This window comes from Hyperolius riggenbachi, chromosome 1 (assembly GCF_040937935.1).
Source record: "Hyperolius riggenbachi isolate aHypRig1 chromosome 1, aHypRig1.pri, whole genome shotgun sequence".
Classification (NCBI taxonomy): domain Eukaryota; kingdom Metazoa; phylum Chordata; class Amphibia; order Anura; family Hyperoliidae; genus Hyperolius; species Hyperolius riggenbachi.
In genome coordinates this window covers 590845247-590860916 of record NC_090646.1, presented here as the reverse complement: position 1 = coordinate 590860916, position 15670 = coordinate 590845247, and the positions used below count along the sequence as shown (strand labels likewise).

Here is a 15670-nt window from a genome sequence, read left to right as displayed (position 1 = left end):
GAAAAACGCAAAGGAATCCTGACAAGTGGAAACAGTCCCATTCACTTGTATTGCTATGCGAATTTGCATGCGAAAAACGCATGCAAATTCGCGATAGTGGAAATGGGCCCTTAGGGATATATTTATTTCCAAAAGCACTTGGTGAATAGCAATTGCTCTGTCCAACTGGCAAAAAACTGTGGCCAGCATCCTTGTTTAAATCCTGTTTAGGGAATATCTTTATAAAGAATAAAAGTTTTACTGAGAATCCCCTATGAAGAGATGGACTAGTCCAAAAGCTGTCACTTCTGTCAGATTTCTACTGCCTACTGTAAGTGACTGCATTATAGGAGAAAAGTAATTTATGGCTCATTTTACTCTGGAAAAAATCTACTTCTTATTTGTATATGTTTGAACATATTTTAAATTTTACAGTTTTGCGCTGTAGTGCCCCTTTAATGTGGCCACTAATGATCCAATCTTTTTCATCCAATTTTACCAAATCTATCTAGTATAAGGGTAAATTGAGTGAATATATTGAATGGATAATTTAGGCAGTTACCTGATATTATATAAAAATGGTAAGATTGGATGAAAAAGATTGGATCATTAGTGACCACCATTAGTATAAATCCTCTTCATCCCCTTGTGACAGATACACTTTAACATGGCAATGAGGCTCCCTGCACACAACTCCGATTTGTAATCGTTTTTTACATTGATTCCGATTTTTAATCGTTACTGCATGCTGCGTTTTTCTGTTGATTGTATTCAGGGAAAATCGGAATTGCAAATCAAATTCGAAAACGGAATCACAAAACATATTTGCAGTGTGCAGGAAGCCTCTGTGTTTTTCCCACTGGTGCGATTCAATTTTTGGCTAATCGTTCCTATGTTTGTGATTGGTCTTAATTTACTTTTTCCCCCATTGATATTAACAGACACGAAAAAATGAGAATTGCAATCGCATTGCATGTGCAATGGCGATCATGATTTTTGCTGTAAAAGCTGTTGAAAAAGTAATCTGCTGGACAGCAACAAAGTTACTGGTGGAAAGAGTGACTATATTGTTTCCCATTGACTAAATAAATAACTAAATAAATAAGTACTCTTCACCTACTAAAAAAAAAATATTCCATCAACCAACACAAGGTAAACAACCTACAATACACATATCTGTGGTCGTTGCAAAAGAACACATCCTATATTTCCGTTGTACGGGTAACAAACAGTTCTCAAAGCTGACAAAACTCGCTCCACGTAGCAAAGCACCAGGACAGCTCAGTGCCTACCGCGCATGCCCGCTCTGCACTCCCGCCCTGGAAACGGCGATCAGTCACTGCGTTCTTCCGCCCAGCAAGCACTGCGCATCCTCTGTGTTCTCTCTAGTGACGGGGTCGCGTGTGCCTTTGTGTCATTTCTACCGGTAAGATGGCGGACCCCAGGCTGAGGCAGATAAAGATCAAGACAGGCGTTGTGAAGCGGTGAGTGAAACTGAATACTCACTGATCCTGTGCGCATCTGTTGTCATGTGTGCAGCATAGTAACAGCCGGCTGAGCTCCTCCCTCCCAGGCCTTCATAACGCACATTGCTGTATGTGACATGATTCTCCACTGTGACACCTGCCTGTCAGCTCATAGGCCTGACTGACTGCCCAGTAAGACAGTGCATAACTGACTGCTTAGAGGCCTGACACACACACCTGCCTGACTGCCCCTGTCACACACCTGGCCACCATCCCACACACCTGCCTGCCCACTATTCCCCCCCCCCACACCTGCCTGCCCACTATTCCCCCCACAACTACCTACCTGCCTGCCCACCATTCCACACACCTGCCTGACTGCCCACTATCCCCCCCCCCCTCCCCACTCACGCCTGACTGCCCACTATCCCACACACCTGCCTGCCCACTATCCCCCCCCCCCCACTCTCACCTGCCTGAGTTCCCACTATCCCACATGCTTGCCTGACTGTGCCTAACTGCCCACTATCGCACACACCTGCATAACTGCCCACTATCCCACACACCTGCCTGATTGCCCACTATGACACACACACCCACGCACCTTGCCTGCCCGCCCGCCCACTATCACACACACCTGCCTGACTACCCGCTATCACACTTACCCACCTGCCTGACTGCCCACCATCTCACCCACCTGCCTGACTGCCCACCATCTCACCCACCTGCCTGACTGCCCACCATCTCACGCACCTGCCTGACTGCCCACCATCCCACCCACCTGCCTGACTGCCCACCATCCCACCCACCTGCCTGACTGCCCACCATCTCACCCACCTGCCTGACTGCCCACCATCTCACCCACCTGCCTGACTGCCCACCATCTCACCCACCTGCCTGACTGCCCACCATCTCATCCACCTGCCTGACTGCCCACCATCTCACCCACCTGCCTGACTGCCCACCATCCCACCCACCTGCCTGACTGCCCACCATCTCACCCACCTGCCTGACTGCCCACCATCTCACCCACCTGCCTGACTGCCCACCATCTCACCCACCTGCCTGACTGCCCACCATCTCACCCACCTGCCTGACTGCCCACCATCTCACCCACCTGCCTGACTGCCCACCATCTCACCCACCTGCCTGACTGCCCGCCATCTCACCCACCTGCCTGACTGCCCGCCATCCCACCCACCTGCCTGACTGCCCACCATCCCACCCACCTGCCTGACTGCCCACCATCCCACCCACCTGCCTGACTGCCCACCATCCCACCCACCTGCCTGACTGCCTACCATCCCACCCACCTGCATGACTGCCTACCATCCCACCCACCTGCATGACTGCCTACTATCCCACCCACCTGCATGACTGCCCACTATCCCACACACCTGCATGACTGACAACACACACATACACACACACACACACACACACACACACACACACACACACACACACACACACACACACACACACACACACACACACACACACACACACACACACACACACACACACACACACACACACACACACACACACACACACACACACACACACACACACACACACACACACACACACCCTGCCTGGTATTATTTCCTTTATAAGAAGTAGAATTCACCTTGGTTGAACCAGAACCCTGCTTAGGCCTTATCAGATATGTAAACAAATTATTACATGAAAGCTGGACTGCCAATCTATGACATCTGCCTTCCTGCTCCTAGGTCTAGCTGACTGTACCCTGTGACATTTGCTTTACTACCCCTAGGCATGACTGACTGTTTGCCGTGACAACTTCCTGACTGTACTGGGACCCAGGTTCTCAATGTGTGGTACGTGTACCTCTGGGGGTACTACGAATGAGTCCATGAGGTACTTAGGCTTCATATAGTTAAAGAGACACTGAAGCAAAAAAAAAAATATGATATAATGAATTGGTTGTGTACTACGAATAATTACTAGAAGATTAGCAGCAAAGAAAATATTCTCATATTTTTATTTTCAAGTATATAGTGTTTTTTTCTAACATTGCATCATTCCCTAATATGTGCAGATTATACAACATTCGGCATTCAAAATGATTCTTTCAGAGCAGTCTGTAAACTAATGAACTCTCCTCTGCCAGAGGAAAAGTAAATAGTTAACTAACAGTTGAGATAATAAAAGTCAGAAAACAGCCCTCTCCACGACTTTTGAAAGTCGTAGAGATAATGGCTTTTTTGTATAGAGATAACTGGAGTTTCTTAACTCTTCCTGTACTGGAAACAATTAGACTGATGTATCTGATCTTAATGTTTTATTTCTTAGCTGTACTACACATATAAATCATAATATCATAGTTTTTTTTTCGCTTCAGTGTCTCTTTAAGTATAATGAATGTAGGTTTTTAGAAATTTATAAATCCTATGTAAAGAACAATAAATTAGTATTGTAGCTAATAAAAATCAATAGTGAATGCTTGGAAACTGTTTAGAAACATTCCATGCACTAATATTAAATCTATCTGTGCCAAGGGGTGCCTGAGATATTCTCTACCATACCAGGGGATACTTGGCAAGTACAGGTTTTCCAATTAAATGTCGAGAAACGCTACACTAGGACACCTGCTTTACTGCCCCTAGGGCTGACTGTCCACTATGACATCTCCCTGACTGCCCCTAGGCCTGACCAAAGCCTTGTACACGTGTAGAAGCACGGTCACTTGGCAGAGATCAGTACTCCATCCCTTGGAAAATGGTGCAGAACTGAGGCTTTACAGACACTTTGCTGGCCTGTAGGCTAGCAACTCAGTCTGTTTCGATGCAGGGGGGGGGGACAACAGCGCCCCACAGAGCGGGCAGGGTAAGAGAACAATGCTGTTGGCCAGTCTTATCCACTTCAGCCAAGAACTGTCTACCGTGCGTACTAGGCTTGACTGTACACTATGGCATATCCATGACTGTGATGAAAAGCCTTTTATGTTGCATACTTTCAATCAACAAGATTGTAATATGCACATTAGAGGAGTCGAAGTCGGTGAAATCCTGAACTGAGGAGTCAAGAGTTGGAGGATTTTTGCAGGGCTGTGGAGTCGGTCCAAAAATCCACCGACTCCGACTCCGACTCCTCAGTTTAGGATTCCTCCGACTCCGACTCCGACTCCACGACTCCGACTCCTCTAATTTGCATATTACAATTTTGTTGATTAAAAGTATGTAACATGAAATTCGTCTCTTAACTGCCAACGCTTAGGAATTTTACAAGACAACTGAAGTGAGAAGGATATGTAGACTACTATATTTATTCCCTTTAGACTAAAACTAGTCCTTGGTAAGAGTACTTGTAAAAGGTACAAACCGGAACAAAGAACATCTATCAGGCCCTAGGCAATGTAAGTGTGGGTACATGTAAGAATGATGTGCAGGTACTCTGCAGGGGAATGAGGAGATTCTTCCTCTATTACACATTCTTCATGCATGATCTGAACAAGGTTTATGGGTGACGGACAACACCTCTGTGTTCAATGTGCACAGCATTCTCAGTGGATTCCCTGCAGCTCTGTGGGGAGTGCATATGTAGAGTATAGTACTACTGTGTAACAAAGTAAACCTGAGACAGATGAAATTAAAGTTTTATACATACCTGGGGCTTCCTCCAGCCACCTTCAGGATAATCAGTCCCTCGTTGTCCTCCTCCACCACCTGGATCTTCTGCTATGAGTCCAGGTACTTGAGCCAGTCTGGTGTATTGCACATGCACACACTCCGCCGCCAGGAGCATACTACACCCGTGCAGCACTATTGCGCAGGTGCAGAATGTTCCTGGCTGTGGGAGCGGCATGCGGCCGGACAGCGCTGACTGGCTGAATTACCAGGACTCATAGCAGAAGATCCGGGTGGTGGAGGACAGCGAGGGACTGATTAGCCTGAAGGGGGGCTGGAGGAAGCCCCAGGTATGTATAAAACTTTACTTTTCATCCGTCTCAGGTACCCTTTAATTTGTAGTCACCAAACCAAATTTTAACAACATATCAAATTATTTGATTTCATCAGCAAAGGGAGTGCATACATTTGCATAAATCAGCATCAGTGCAGAATTATTTCCATCTCATTGACCATCTCTATTAGTGACACAGCTACACATCAGGCTTTATTCTTACAGCATAGATGTTATTTAGTATATATAAGAGATTCCTGTGTACACATCATATATACAGTCACAATCAGATATGTATATCTGACCTTAAAAATACGGGGACTGCTTTATTGAAGCAGCACAAGTAACTAATTTTGATTGGTTTATTTCATTTTTGTGGACTAAGCACAGCTATTACTGTATGTATACTGTATATATACATTATTTTTAATGACTATTATCCGAGAAATAGAACATTTTATCATATTTTCTATTTTAATTACAGTTACAAATTCATTAGGAGTCGGAGTCGGTGCATTTTTTCCCGACTCCGACTCCGACTCCAGGCACCCAAAATTGCCCGACTCCACGACTCCGACTCCACGACTCCGACTCCGACTCCACAGCCCTGGATTTTTGTACCAACTCCACAGCCCTACCCACTATGACTATGCAGGAGAACAGAGGCGCAAAAAGGATAAAAGGAAGCTAAATGAGCTTAAAAAAAACAAATTCTTGGTAAATAGAACAACGGAGCAATAGCATATGTGGTCAGTAGAATAGCCTGGCTCTTCTACTGACCACATATGCTATTGCTCCGTTGTTATTGCCTGATGAAGCTGGATCACACCTGCGAAACGCGTTGCATATTTGGAGTTCATAAATAAAATATATTGACTGTCTTTACTACAGTCGTTGTGTGTCTACTTGGAGGATGTAAGTCCACCACTACCTCCTCTATTTACCAAGAATTAGTTTTTTTAAGCTTTTAGCTTCCTTTTATCCTTTTGGCACCTCTGTTCTCCTGCATAATATTGAGTCCACCCTGGGTGGAGGGTTGAACCCCCTTTTTCTCATCTACAGAGAGCGACTTCTTATTCCTGAGTGGGGTCAGGAAAATCTCCCCACCTGCCTTTACAGTGGTTGCCTAATGGTAACCCGGGTTTGTGAGTATTAATATTTACTCTATCTAGTAACCATTTACCAGTACATATTACACTATTGGGGCTCTTGGTGCCACTATGACACCTGCCCGACTGCCCCTACTGACTGACTACCACCATGACATCTGGCAAAAGACAAGCAAAAGGTTGGTACAACCAGGGCTGTGGAGTCGGTGCAAAAATCATCCGACTCCTCAGTTTATGAAACCATTGATTCTGACTCCAGGCACCCAAAAATTACTCAGATTCCACAGCCCTGGGTATAACACACTTGTCATAGAACACACAACATAACTCTGTATTAGACAAATCATAAGTACAAAACCTTTTTTTGGGCCTGAGCCCACTGATGCAGTTGTGTCCGCTTTTCAGTTACACATCAATGTTAGAGATGCTGAAAAGCGGACAGAGGCGGATACAACTGCGTCAGTGGGCTCAGGCCCTTTGTGTTGTGTTTTGTACTGCGCAACCTTGTAATATTTGGAAGCAGTAGGCCAGTGCTCTGTTTTGTGTTTGCAAGTTGTGTAAATGTTATGTTTATGTATTCCTTGATGGGTGCGTTGTAATAACTTTTTGCTCATCCTTTGCTATAGTTATCCAGTTCCATAGCAGACATCCGGGTTTCTTTTATCTGATTAGTTATTTATATATTAAATACACACACTACATAGTTTCTAGACAAATCTTTTTGGCCTACAGATTACACTGACATCTGCCTTTTTTGCCTAGATGTTACTGGCCCTGACTGTCTACTATTAGGGCCCTTTTCCACTAGCAGTCTGAATCGCAAAGCTAAATAATTACCGGTGATTTCCCGACGTTTGCGGCCGCGATTTTGCTATGCTATGCACTGCATAGCAAAATCGCGGCAAATATCGCTCCGCGATCGCGTTTCAGGCAAAAACGAATCGCGGTAGTGGAAATACCCTACCGCGATTCCTATGTTATTTAGCAAACCCTACCGATTTAAAAATCGCTAGCGATTTGCGATTCCGCTAGCGCAATCGCTCTAGTGGAAAAGGGCCCTTGCATCTGGTTAGCTACCTACTATTACATATCTTGACTGACCACACACCCATTATGTCATCTGCCTGACAGCTCTTAAAGTGGCCTTACACCAATGAACTTGGTGGCCGATTAAAAAAAATCTCTGTGGCCAATAAAAAAAAAATCTCTGTGGCCAAGAGCATGCCCAATCAATGATGTGACCAATTTTGGGTGAAAATGGTTGCATGTATCGGTCGGACATGCTGCAAGATGTTGTAGTCGATCGCATGCGTGGCAGTAAAGGTGAGCGATATCGGGACAAATGCGACAAAGCCCTTGACACTTTCCCTCCTAATGTTGAATGTTCAACCGTGCCCCCCTACCTCCCTCATGTGCAGTATACTTTACATGCCCGTGTCCACAGCTGGCTCTGGAGTACACTGAGCGCGTGTGTGCCCTCAAATACATGCCCACGTATATGCCAGAAATCATGTATGCGGATTGCGGACAGAGCCCAGTGCCAACAGTGAACATGGACAGGTAAAGTATACTGCATGGAGGGGGCATGGATGCAATGTTACAAGGCCGATTCCTAATCGATTTCAGTATGAAATCGATCGGAAATCAGTCCGCGGTGTATGGGTAGCGAACAGATCTCTCTCTAATCAGATTCGTCAAAGAGAGATTTCTCTCTTGGTCGAATCTGCCCATCATCGCTAGATGTATGGCTACCTGTACACCCGGCTGCCCACTATTGTACAACTGCCTGACCGCCCACTATGATACCTGACTGTCTGTCTGCCTACTATCACACCTGCTTGCTGTGTGTGTATATGTATATAATGTTTTAGGTCCTTCCTTCAAAATGAGGAATCACTGTAGGTTTCAAAAATAACTTTATTAATTCACTGGAAAACACATTTCACTGCCCACAAAGAGGTTTCCCCAGGTCGATATCAGTGCAATTTGGAGTATCTCTGAGTCTCGGGACTCCAAATTGCACTGAAATTGACTTGAGGAAGCCGCTGGTATGCAAGGGGTTACGCTAGACACAGACGATAGACTTGAGCAGACCAAAACAATCACTCTGAATGTTTTAGCCAATGGTCGATTATTGGCCCTGTGACATTTTTCACATGCTTGCCCTGGTCAAGAGATAAGTATTTTCTGGTAAAGAGGAGAAGCAAAAGCAAATTCGCTTTTCTAACACTGTACAATGGGAGAGAGCGTTTACTACCTAAAACCACTTGCTGTACCCATAAAGCCTTGCGCTAATGGAAATCACAGTCTTCATACAAATCGCTAGCACTAAATTCAGAAAACGCCTCAATCTCTCCAGAAATGTCAGCAAAAATGGCTTAAGTGATTTTGATTGCAATTCACTATTTCTAGTGCGCCCAGTCTTTATGGTGTACGTTGTTGAAACAAGGAGTAAATTGAGTAGCCTCTATATTTTGAAATGAATAACTGAACGCAAGTTTCTTTGGAGAATGTCAACCATCAGCCCTCAATGCATACCCCCTAAAACCTAGGCACTTGGCATAGTACCAGACCTGTTTTTTTATATGCTCCATCTTATTGCCTGAGGAAGCGAGTGACTTTTGCGAAATGCGTTGTAATTTACCGGAGTAAGTAATATTGTTTTGCTGAAAATTGATCGGCATTTTCTTGTATCTGCCCGAAGAAGGTAAGTCCACCCCTACCTCCTCATTTTTAAACGTTTTAGATCTTTTTGCCCTTCTGGTGCCTCTGTATCCATATTACATTATACATATCCACCCTTGTTGGAGGGGTGTTACCCCTTTTTTTCCCCCCTTGATCTACAGAGAGACTTCTTAATAGTGAACAGGAACAGGTCTAATCTCCCCACCTTTGGTGCATTAACCTTATTGACTTATCTTTGCAAACACAATATATTGCGCTTACATTGAAAAAGTAGTTACAGCGTGTGTTAGAGACCTCTCGCGATCTGTTCTCCTTCCCTCGGTCTGGCCAGGACCTGGGATCGCTGCAGCTGATTCCATGTTGTTGTGCGGTGGAGCGGGAGATGAGGAGGGTGTCAACTCGTCATGCTGGTTGCCTCTCTGTATGTCACTACCGGTTTCAGCGTGTACCACGCCTTCATCAGGTCCTCTCTATACAGAGAGGCAACCAGCGTGACGAGTTGACGCCCTCCTCAACTCCCGCTCCACCGCCCAACAATGTGGAATCAGCTGCAGTGATCCCAGGTCCTGGCCAGACCGAGGGAAGGAGACCAGATCGTGGGCGGCCTCTAACACACGCTGTAACTACTTTTTCAATGTAAGCGCGATATATTGTGTTTGCAAAGATAAGTAAATAAGGTTAATGCACCATAGGAGTGCTTTTTGTTTTTTCTTGTTTTACTCAGTGCCTGGTACCACCCAGTTGAAGAGCAGCACCTAGTGCATATGACCAGAGGAATACCCCTCACATATATTAAAATCTGCTGTCCTTGAGTAGCGCAGGATATAAATGTCTCTAATTTCCCCACCTGCCTTTACAGTGGTTGCCTATGCAGTAACCCTGGCTTGTGAGAATACTGCACATACTCTTTCCACATGCCTTCATTTACCAGTGCATACTACACTATATTGGGTTCTCGGTGTCACTTTTTGTGCATCTAAAACCTAGGTTCTCAACACAGGTTAAGTGTACCCCTGGATTTACTATTGCAGTGTCTCATTTGCTATGCAATACATTTTTTTTATTTTTTTTATTTTTTTTGCATTCCCACTGATTTAACACAAACCCAGGAAAACATGCTACATGCACTATGTTTGCAATTGGATGAAAATGGAATTGCACCACTATGAACAGGCCTCTGCAATGACTTTGCCAATCATGCCCTTGCCATCAGCAAGATACATGCAGTGTGTATGATCCCTGTCATGTAAGAGTATTTTAGTTAAAATATGTTTGTAATGTTTGAAAGCTTTTATGTGCAAACATTGCTGGAGTGTTTTGGGGTTTTGTCTTTTTTTTGTGTGCAACCTTTCCATGCAAGCCACCTTCTGTAACAGCTTCAAATTTGCCATGGGCCTTTTGGTAACTTCTGTGACCAGTTTCTTTCTTGCCCTTCCATCTAGACTGGAGGTATGACAGGTATGTCCTGATCTACAAACAGTTCTTTTCCACCTTCTGCCTCCTTATTATCAACTTTAACATGCTTCTAATGACTGATAAAGCCTTTGACATTATTTTGTATCCATCTCCTGATTTGTGCCTGTGCACAACTTTGCCCCTTAGGTCTTTTCAAAGCGCCTTTACACCCATAGTTGATTTTTTTTTTTGCTTTAAAGAGACTCCGTAACAAAAATTGCATCCTGTTTTTTATCATCCTACAAGTTCCAAAAGCTATTCTAATGTGTTCTGGCTTACTGCAGCACTTTCTGCTATCACCATCTCTGTAATAAATCAACTTATCTCTCTCTTGTCACTTGTCAGCCTGTGTCTGGAAGGCTGCCAAGTTCTTCAGTGTTGTGGTTCTGTGATCCATCTCCCCCCTCCAGGCCCCTCTCTGTACACTGCTGTGTGTTATTTAGATTAGGGCAGCTTCTCTCTGCTCGATTATCTTTTACAAGCTGGATAAATCCTCCTCTGAGCTGGCTGGGCTTTCACATACTGAGGAATTACATACAGGCACAGCTGTCTGCACTCTGCAGGAAGAAACAGCCTGACACTTCAGTGGAAGATAGCTGCAGGGGGAAAGAAACACACAAATGATCTCTTGAGATTCAAAAGGAATGCTGTATACAGCCTGCTTGTGTATGGATGTATTTTCTATGTGTGGACATACTGTACATCAACCTACTTCCTGTTTTGGTGGCCATTTTGTTTGTTTATAAACAAACTTTTTAAAACCGTTTTTAACCACTTTTAATGCGGCGAGGAGCGGCAAAATTGTGACAGAGGGTAATAGGAGATGTCCCCTAACGCACTGGTATGTTTACTTTTGCGCGATTTTAACAATACAGATTCTCTTTAAGATGCAGTATCAAGCATTGTAATGCTCCAGGAATAGCTGTTGTATACTATACTAATCAAAAGGTGTTTTTTAGAAATGATCACAGGTGGAAGTTATAAGCCTTATACATATACTAGATGGTTCTCATAATTTATTAGGAACCAGCCCATCTTGTAATTTTTAAACCCAGCTTAAGAACTCAACTTTCCGGGCAAGTAGATTATCTGACTCACCATTTTGTCATCCTCCATCGTCCAGCTAGGCACTGTCTACCACCTTCTATATACATTTCAGCTGTTCCTCTTTTCAGCGCTCTTTAATGTGTAACTGTTGGGGCATAAAATCAAGAATCAATTCTTTATTTTTATCTGGTAGACAAGTAATACAGATGCAAACCAGGCAATCCAGAAGTTAAAAATCACTATTGCTTTTCTTGTTGATAAATTATCATTCCCCAGTTTACCTGACTCTTATTTGGTACATTGCCACACAAAGGAAGTTGCAGGGCATGCTGGGTTGTCTTTTTTGCTTCTTTACTGTGCTCTCAGACTTAACTAATGCAGCCTGATTGGCTGAAGCATCTTTCCCTCCTGTTTTCCCCTCCCACACCTCTGTTCCTGTCTGGCCAATATTTCTCATGCTGAGATAATGCACTTTGTATTGCAGAGCTGGGTGGGAGTGCCTGAAGACTGGTAGGTGGGCGGGCGGGCAATGGATACACAATGAGGCAGAGGAGAGTAAGGGAGGAAATTACATCAGGGTTGGCTTCAAGATACACAGTTTAAATGGAGAATCCTAAGAAGTATTTTCTCTTTTTTTACTATAGAAAAATCACTAAAATCAAAACATGGAAAGTGCAATAGATGTGTTATGTAAGTAGAGCAAGTATTTATCTTCTTATATATGTGTTTTTTTTCTGAGATAGTATGGCTGACAGCTCGTCTTTAACAGGTGTATCCTTGGCAGAATAAATGTGCTGTATTGGTCTACTGTGCCAGTCGTTCTTTGAATGCGGAAAGAGACTACCCCTACAGAACAGCAGTTGGTAGTTAGAATTGGTCAAATAAAATAGAGCACCTCTCACTTTGCTGAGTAATAAGGCTAAATTTCATAAAATTTGTAATCCCTGGGCTATGAATGATTGAGATCTCGAGGTTATAATGGCCCTGACTTCCAAGTTATCTGATAAATATTTAATCTGTTCACCTGGTGATTTTTATCATTCTGCAGTATCTGACATTAATGGTATGTATGTGTCACTCGAATTGGTTGTTATCCTTGTTCCACAAAGAAAAAAGATCATAATTTATTCCAACTGCTTTCATAAGGACTTGTTATTTAAAGTCAAAAGTTAAAAAACATACATAGAAATTCAATGTAAAATGAAATAAAACAGTAGCAGGGAAGTACTTTTTATTGTGTTGTCACTAGACCTGCTCCCCTTGTAAGACTAAAGTTTGATTTGAGGTCACGTGAGTGTAGAATTACATGCAGTTTTATGAATTGTGTTGGTTAAAATAAATAAAGCCATGTTACAGTAAAGTTGTCATGCTGTAAAGTGTACTGGCGTCCCTGGCAGTCATTTGGCGATCTTCCACCTTTTGTGTTTTTTGTCTTCTGTGGTGCACAGAGTTCTGGAACATTTAGAATTTTTGTGTGAAGTATTCCCAAATGTTCTCTTTAGCAGTTCGGCTGATTTTCCTGACTACTGGGTTGTCACAAGTGGACCTTCGTCTACAGAGGTCCAACAAAGTGGAACACACTTTGGGAACACTTTGGAAAAACTAGAAAATTGGGTGAGGTATGGGGGTGCCGTGATTTTTTTTGAATATAGTAACACAGGACATATTTTGAACAGCACTAAAAATCTATAGCAAAGTATGGGGAGCACAGGAAAAATTTACTACACACATAGCGGCACTGGAACTTTGACACATTAAATATATATGTGACAGCGCTTACTAATGGCACAAAAAAAAATAGTGGGTGCTCATGTGCGCTTGAATAACCAGCATCTTATTTTAAATTGAACAGCTTATCACTTCTGTGCAGCTGTTATCAGCACTTAAGGTTAACCCGAGGTGAACACCTACCTAAAAAACACATATTTGCCTAAGAAGAGTGAAGACTCTGGATCTGGTAGAGGCGTCCAATGTCATGCTCGCCGCTGCTTGCTGGGGCCGTCCTGCACATAGATGCTGCGCTTGTCTTCTGGCATGATCAGCTCCGGCTTATTGCGCAGGTGTGGGCATACTTGCCCAAGCACAATGCGGCCACACTCGTGCATGAAGAGGAGCGTGGCCCCAATCTTAATTTTGACACCTGGGGCTTTCCTCCAGTCATTTTTCTTTCTAGCCTCTCCGGTCCTCCTAGGTGTCCCGCTGGCCGCCCATGAAGATCGCTGGCTGTTCTGCGAATGCGAGCGTCCATGTGATCTGGCCCGTGTGGGCGCCCGTACATGTGCAGAACTACCAGCAGGTCATCAATCTTAACGGGTGGCCAGCTGGACATCTAGGAGGACAGGAGCTGCAGCAAGGGAGCAAAATGACTGCTAATGGCTGGAGGAAAGCCCCAGGTAAGTAAAAATAGATTAAAGGCTTGCCTTGTATGTCCTTTAAGCATATTTACACTAACAGTTAAAACAGAGTATTTTTTCTTTAAAGAGGAACTGTAACGCCAAAACGGCCCCTGGGGGGTACTCACCTCGGGTGGGGGAAGCCTCAGGATCCTAATGAGGCTTCCCACGCCGTCCTGCGTCCCTCGGGGGTCTCGCTGTAGCCCTCCATGCAGTCCGGGCAGCGGTGACGTCATTATTTACCTTCCTGGCTCCTGCGCAGGCGCTCTGATGCCTCTCGGCGCCGAAGTAGGCGGAAATACCCGATCGCCGTCGGGTCTGCTCTACTGCGCAGGCGCAAGTTTCCGGCGCCTGCGCAGTAGAGCGGACCCGACGGAGATCGGGTATTTCCGTCTATTTCCGTGCCGAAAGTCGCCACAGCGCCCCCGCTGGAGCCAGCAAAGGTAAATATTGAACTGACAGTCGGCACAGTCGCCGGCTGTTCGGAGGGCTGCGGCGAGACCCCCGTGGGACAGAGGACGGCGTGGGAAGCCTCATTAGGATCCGGAGGCTTCCCCCAACCGAGGTGAGTACCCCCCAGGGGAGGTTTTTGTTGTTACAGAGTCTCTTTAACATAATGAATTGTACTTTTTGATAAATGGGTGTGATGTACTGAAGGGATAATTCATAAGGACACTACCAACTATGGTATCAAGTTTCCAGGAATAATTTAAATCTCACAATGTATATGGTCAAGTTTAGGCAGAAGGTCAGGGTTGTTGTAGCAGTGTTCCATCTATATTATGTGTTTAGCAAAAAGTACACTGTTACCAGCTTGTAACATAACTACGGTACATACTGTTCAAAATGGTAGTGCATGCAACCCATCAGCAGATGAGAAATTTCCTCCTGACAAGTTAATCTGTCTCATCCAATGTTATCCCCGAAAGCATATGTGGAATACTGACCACGTATTGTGCTGTTCAATAAGTTTAGGCTTTAATTGCATAAAGCATCCTTAAATATAGCTTTTTATATCCATTTGAAACTAATAATGGCTATCAATTTAAAGTGAATAAAGAGTGCTAGGGCCATGCAAAATCACCGCTGACACCGTCCCACTGTTTCCTTCCGGCTAAATGAAAGTGACACCGGTAGATTAGAATGAGACTAAGACAATTCACATTGCAATTGTGTTAGTTTAACTTTAACAATCTTTTAACACTCTTGTTTAAATGTAGCTGACATACCATAATTACAAATCTACAAGCCTTGATTAAAGAATTTTACATCTGAACCTATGGAGATCATTTATTGACTTTTATATATATATATATATATATATATATATATATATATATATATATATATATATATATATATATATATATATATATATATATATATATACAAAGAAACCACATTATTTTTCTCCTTTGTATATTCAGTAATCTGGTCTTTGGAGCCATGTGTAATGGTAAGAAAATTCCAGAGTTCAGATTCATGTATTTTTTTTTGAACATTGTTCTTCAATTTTAAGCTTTCTAACCTGTTGTCATTTGTGAACCTTAGAAGTCTGCACTTCTGTCAATAGGTGATCCAGGGGTTGCCATGATTCCTTGATATTTAA

The 15670-nt window shown here is 43.8% G+C and overlaps 1 protein-coding gene across 1 annotated transcript in view; it reads left to right on the top strand.

The window, feature by feature from the left end:
• Positions 1 to 1290: 1290 nt before the first annotated feature.
• The window catches only part of TBCA (tubulin folding cofactor A), a 71127-nt gene continuing 56747 nt past the window's right edge, over positions 1291 to 15670 (top strand). The window contains exon 1 of the mRNA XM_068271735.1: positions 1291 to 1463. Coding sequence (XP_068127836.1) covers positions 1411 to 1463 — 53 coding nt within the window. The 5' untranslated portion in view covers positions 1291 to 1410. The remainder of the gene's footprint in view (positions 1464 to 15670) is intronic.